Source organism: Diabrotica undecimpunctata, chromosome 9, assembly GCF_040954645.1.
Source record: "Diabrotica undecimpunctata isolate CICGRU chromosome 9, icDiaUnde3, whole genome shotgun sequence".
NCBI lineage: Eukaryota > Metazoa > Arthropoda > Insecta > Coleoptera > Chrysomelidae > Diabrotica > Diabrotica undecimpunctata.
Window position 1 is genome coordinate 54,691,770 of NC_092811.1, and position 6,000 is coordinate 54,697,769.

A 6,000-nucleotide genomic window follows, 5' to 3' on the forward strand; every position below is an offset into this window, starting at 1 on the left:
ATAACTTGCGCAATCTTCATTTTTGTTTCAATTTGCCTTCTAGGAGAGAAAGATTTTACCGTAGAAGCATGAGCCAAAAACAGTTGATCGGTAGCATCATGCACTACTCTCTTTTTGCTCTCAAAATAACTGATCATATCTTTCACAGATGTGGATGGCTCAGAATTGCGTTTTCTGTTTGTTCTGCCAGTTTCATTTGAAAGAGTAACCCTAGGAGCTTCATTTCGAGTAGGTTTCGATGAGGAGGGTTGAATCTTATTCTGGGAATCATCTGTCTGAGTTGTTAGTAGATTTTTACTACACGTTGGTTTCTGTACTGCGAAATTTTCATCCGTTAATATATTTTCGGGTGATTCTATATTTGGGAATGCTTCAGATTCTTGTGTATCAACATCTGTGACATTGGATGCAGTCTTAGCAAAATTTAGGAACGGTTTGAACGATTCCATATGATCTGCCCATATCCATTTTTTTTATCGCTTGCCGCTTGTCCAGTTCTAGTTTTATTAGTTCTTATGTACTTAGCGTACGTATCGCGCAGATTCCTCCATTTTTTTTAATCTCATCCCCTGAAACAAAATACTCTTTTTTAGGTATCTGGCTACCGGAGATACATTTTATACAATAGGCCATAGTTTTAGAGTCGGGTTTTCGACTGTAAGTGCCATAGTTGTAGAAGTTTGTGAAGCTTTATGTAGAAATTTGCAACATATTTACTTGCCCGAACCAACTACAGAAATATGGAAAAAATCTGAAGAATCTGAAGGTCAAATTGTATTGGTAGCATCGATGGCAAGCATGTTACTATCAAGTGTCCAGACAAAACAGGATCTAATTATTGGTGTTATTTGAATAAGTTTTCTACAGTATTAATGGCTATTGTTGGCCCAGATTATAGATTCATTTCAGTTGATATTGGCGGTTTTGGCAAAAACAGCGACGGTGGAATATTCGAAGCTTCCAACATGGGAAGAAGATTTGAAACAAATCAGATGGGTGTACCTGAGCCGAAAAATCTCCCAGGCCAGAATGAACTTTCCCCCCATGTCTTAATTGGAGACGAAGCCTTTGCACTAAAACCATACTTGTTGAGGCCCTTTCCATACAGTCAAAGCAGAACAGATATTTTCAAGGAAAATTATAATGTGAGGCTCTGTAAAGCGAGAAGAGTAGTAGAAAACGCTTTCGGAATATTGGCACAAAAATGGCGTATATTCTACAGACCAATGGAAACAAAAATTGATACTAGTATTCTCATTGTGAAAACTGCATGTATTTTGCATAATTTTCTAAGGACAAAAAAATGTGATGATAGATTCATAGAACTTTTAGATCCACCAGAGCCTGAACTTGGAGCATTTCAAAATTTGACAATGACCCAAGGAGAGCTGCAAGACTGGCATTTTCTGTTCGAGAAAAATTTGCCACGTATTTTAATTCAGGACTATGAATAGATTGTTCACGATAAAAATAATGGACTCTTCTTGCAGTAAATATAGTATTGTTTAGGCCTCTGCTTTTCTTTAGTCTTAGATGTAGAAAAATAAACCAATACAAATCGTAAAACTACTCACCATTTTCGCCTATTTCTTCTCCTATTCTAGTCCAAATCTTGTCCTTTTTCCTTACATTTTTATAATCTTCATGAGAAAGGTCATAGAGAATAGGATACTTTCGAAGCAACTCAATAATTCTCTCCATTTTCAATTTTTTCACATGCGAAACCACTGCGAAACTGATAAAAACGCTGTCGAGTGCGAACTAAGATTCCGGACGAATAAATACGCAGACAAAACGCATGCCCGAACGACGAAAATCGTACTTGTCTGAACTTGTATACTTACCACAGTGGAAACAATTCAATGCGAATCGTATGCGGTACGGAATTCCGCAGGTAATGCGAATTTTCCGCGTTGGTTTGGGGGAGCCTTTATAGTTTCTGGTTTTACTATTTACTTACGTGTTAGTACTAACAACATAGCTATTATGAAGTGTACCAGTACCTGTATCACTAAAAAATCTAAATTTTAAAAATTGAGGATATAACTGACTGGCCCTTTCTTACCACCCAAAAACACTATTGATTGTATAGGCTTCATTGTAGCAACTATTCAAATTAATAATATTGTTCCCTAGTCATATAGGATAATGTTTGCGGTTTTACTTTTTTTTTATTTTTTATAATGCGTCTAATTCGTCGATGAAAATCCGTAAAGGCGTATCTCGATTTTTGCAACTTTTCACTAGAGCGAAAAAACGGATCTCCGACTTCTATTTGCTTCCATTTCAGAAAAACTGGACTGAATATAAAGTTCTTTCTTTGTGATAGTAAAGAACAATGACTAAGAAATAGTACTCTATCATTTAAATATTGACTAAATTATTATTGTTATTATTATTTTTGGGGTTAGTTTGAGATACGCCCTTTTGTAGAGCTAGCAACAATAGCTTTGATGTGGGTTCTTAAGATACGCCTTCCGCAAACAACCAGTCGATTTGGATGTTTTTTACTAAAAACTGTTTTAGAAATGAAAAAACTGCTAATATATTTTATTGAATAGGATTTAAGATGACTGAACAACAATAAAAAATTAATTTATTATTGTAAAGGAAACAGTTGAAAATACATTCCAAAAAAAACATTATAATTCACAAAAAAGAGTATCAATAATAAGAAAACTAAAATTTATATTTAACAAAAACTATATCAAAATAACCATTATTAAACACTTGACTAAAACTAAAAGGACGAAGCTAAAGGGTTTAGTCTTAAAAACAAAAACATATTTAAAAAAAAATAGTTTTAAATTTTCATTCCGCTGTATGAGGCAGAGATTTATAAAAATTAATATGTTCTGGTAACCGTATCACTGGTGTGTTACCGGTACAGAGAGTGTTCAAATCTTTATATTTTGCCATCGATATAGGTCGGGGCTCTGTGTTTAATTTATTTAGTGGTTTAGTTAGGAAAGGAGTATTTTGTCGCTTTAGAGTGACTGATCGATAATTTTCTTCTAGGTGACTTGTTTTAAAGAAAATTTTTTGTAAATCGTTTTTAGTAACTTTGAACTCTGTTACCTCTGTCCATTTAAAGCCATTACCTTGATCATCTATTCGCAATGACCTTATTCGAAGATTTTCGCCTAAAGTTTTAAAATCCCAAAAGTCCCCAAAACTAAAGGTATGTACCTCATAGGGCTTAGCAAGTCTTGCAAGACGAATAACAGGTGTTAACTGGGACGGAATAAACAATTCGCCCGCTTTTTTAATGGCATACGAAATGGCACTATGAGCAGAGTCTCCTTCATTTTGGCCGTGGTTTGCAGTAAAAAAGCACAGGCTAATTTCGCCAATGTGATTTGACTTAGAAACGATAAACAAAAGAGCCGCTACTACGATGGTATTGCGGTTTTGTCCTCCACAGCCATCTGCAAATAAATTAACTATCTTAACTTTTTTTTCGTCATATTTTAAAAGGATTTTAAATAAGGCTGTAGATATTTCACAGCTCCCTCGTCCACTATCGCATTCGTTCCACGTAAAGCAATGACAGTCGCGAGAGGCCAAGTTATAAAATGTTAAATTATAACAAGCAAGTCTTCTTTTGTAAAAAATCGCATTTTCGTTCGATATAGGTAAGTGTATTACTTGTTGTAGGTCAAAACATAAGCACACCGTTTTTTCAGGATCACTTTCAGCTGAAATTTTACAAAGGCTTTTATACTCTCGTATAGCATTTTTCGACTTTGTATGTTCATCGTAAGTCGTTTGCATTTCTACTTTTTTTTCTTTAGAACTTTCGTGATACGTTTTGCATAAACTACATAAATCTTTTTTGGGCCTATGGAAAGATAGATTCTTAGCCTTAAAAACTGCGCGATATGTCGTAAAAGACGGTTTGTCTTCATCGAAACCCGATTCATTAATAAACATTGCATACATCCTTTTTAAAGTTAAGTCACTATGAAGATATTCCCGAGTGCTATCTTTGCGACAATAATGCGACTCTACTCGCGGAAAACGATTAATATGATTTTCGATTAGTTTTCTTTTAGCTTCGTCCTTTAGAACGACGTTAGCACATCTACCACCACGATTGTCTTTTTCTATAAAGCCAGTACTATCCATTTTAGTTAGTACAGTACGAATGGCTTTTTCACTTACATTTAACGTATTCATAAAAAATGAACGACACACCTGGACAGTGTTTCCATCCAAAGGAAGAAAAAATAAGTTAGTGTTCTCACGCCTAGATTTGAGATTTGAAGTTGTGCAAATTTTTTTTTAACTTGTTTAACGTGCCGCGCAATATATTCGCGTTGGAGTTGTACATTAGCCAATTTATAGAAGTTATCAAATATTGATTGCCTAACTTCTTTACTAAACTTACTGCAATTCCTACCGCCCTTTTTACACCACTCACTGTTACAGGATGAACCTAGTTTACGTCCGCTAACAGTCTTTTTGGTGTCTACTGAAACATATTGAGCACCACTTCGTCGTAAAACTTGAGCAACTCCCTTTTTATTTGTTCTCGTCAAGACTTCCCTTTCATATTCCTTTGATGCACTTTCTACGTTGTAATCTTCGGGCTTTCGATTATCGATCTTCTTTTTTTTGCGATATCTCCTTTTTGACACAAACGAATCATCACTGGAATCTTGGTTGCGATGCTTAGCACAAGTAGGCAAATCCTCCATGAAATGATTCCAGCAGAGAAGGATTTGACAACGGAAACAGGAACTGAACACTTCTCCTCTGCATTTTGGTACTTCACAGCACTGAGTATAAGTGGGATCGTTTGTATCGCTTAAGTCTATATCCGAGTAGGGATCGCCGTTGTTTAAATGGTCACTTGATTTTTTATTATTTTTTTCACTATTATCTGTATTATCTGATTCCGATCCAATCTCGGTGTTTGTCAAAGGTTCATTTTCTTCACTCGAACTGCCACCACAATATCCTTTCATATCAAGGATGATTCCAAAATACCACCTTTCATTATGTAGCATTTTAACACGTGTACCGTTTTTAAACGTATCGTCCTTGTTTACCACCTCTAGTTTATTTGTACATACCAAACATATTGAGCGATCCCTCCATTGCACCAAAACTTCCATCATAGTGTACCTGTAATTAAAATACGTCTATTAATCAATCAATTTTGTTTTGAATACGATAGTTTTAAATGTAGTTATTTAGATTTTATTTAGTTTTTAGTATTCTTTATTTTTAGCAACTTACACTGTGTAAGATGTTTTTATTTTTAACAAACCTTCTCTTTCTAATAGTCACAAATCAACTTAAAATACTAGGACTACAATTATTCAGCTAAACAACAAGTAAAAATACTCGTTATAATATTCATTCATAATACCTAATATACGAAAGTCATTTATTAAATAAAAGAACCACGTACTTACCAATGTTTACTTAGATTTTTTTGGAACACAAAACAAACGTATTAAGTTACACGAACAACCGCTCTGGATAAGTACATACGGTGAACTGTTCTTTTCTTTCGGTTTTAAACGGCCAATAGCAAAATTATACAAGCATAGACCTGCAAAGATCCGCCTGTATAAACATATTTACCTTTTCATGAAGTAAATACGATAGGGCGTATGTTAATATACGCCCCAAAATCGGTTAAAAAATTATAGTTTTAAGGCGTATCTTAAGATGCTCCCATACGTTTAAATTTTTTTTTAACTTAAGATACGCCTCAGTAAAAGCATTAGGTTTTAATGTGAACGGTATAAGATTTAGTTACGCCACCTCTTCACATCATGGGACCTATAGTTATGATATCAAATACGGTCCTAACTCAATTTCGTCAAATTTTGAGATACGCCTTTACGTGTTGACACCGACGAATTGATGATTATACTCTGAGAAAAATGAGAAAATATATAGTTCTAACTTTTGCATTCCATAGTATGTTATATTTTACGCCTTTAGTCTTATTTCTTGGTATTGCAACAATTATTCTTATTTGCC

At 34.5% G+C, this 6,000-nt stretch overlaps 2 protein-coding genes across 3 annotated transcripts; one reads left to right on the plus strand and one right to left on the minus strand.

The window, feature by feature from the left end:
• The first annotated feature begins 872 nt into the window (after positions 1 to 872).
• Positions 873 to 1,454, plus strand: LOC140450790 (uncharacterized). Its single transcript, XM_072544463.1, has one exon. The coding sequence runs from the start codon at positions 873 to 875 to the stop codon at positions 1,452 to 1,454; it is 582 nt and encodes a 193-aa protein (XP_072400564.1).
• A 1,248-nt stretch (positions 1,455 to 2,702) lies between these two features.
• On the minus strand, positions 2,703 to 5,683 carry LOC140449564 (uncharacterized). 2 transcript variants are annotated; one of them, XM_072542763.1, is made up of 2 exons: positions 5,424 to 5,683; positions 2,703 to 5,130 (listed from the first exon to the last, which is right to left on the minus strand). In XM_072542763.1, exon 2 carries the CDS (start codon positions 4,177 to 4,179, stop codon positions 2,812 to 2,814), a length of 1,368 nt encoding a protein of 455 aa, XP_072398864.1. In that variant the 5' UTR covers positions 4,180 to 5,130; positions 5,424 to 5,683; the 3' UTR covers positions 2,703 to 2,811. Both variants share the same exon structure in this region, with proteins under 2 accessions (XP_072398864.1, XP_072398865.1).
• Between the last annotated feature and the right edge of the window lie 317 nt (positions 5,684 to 6,000).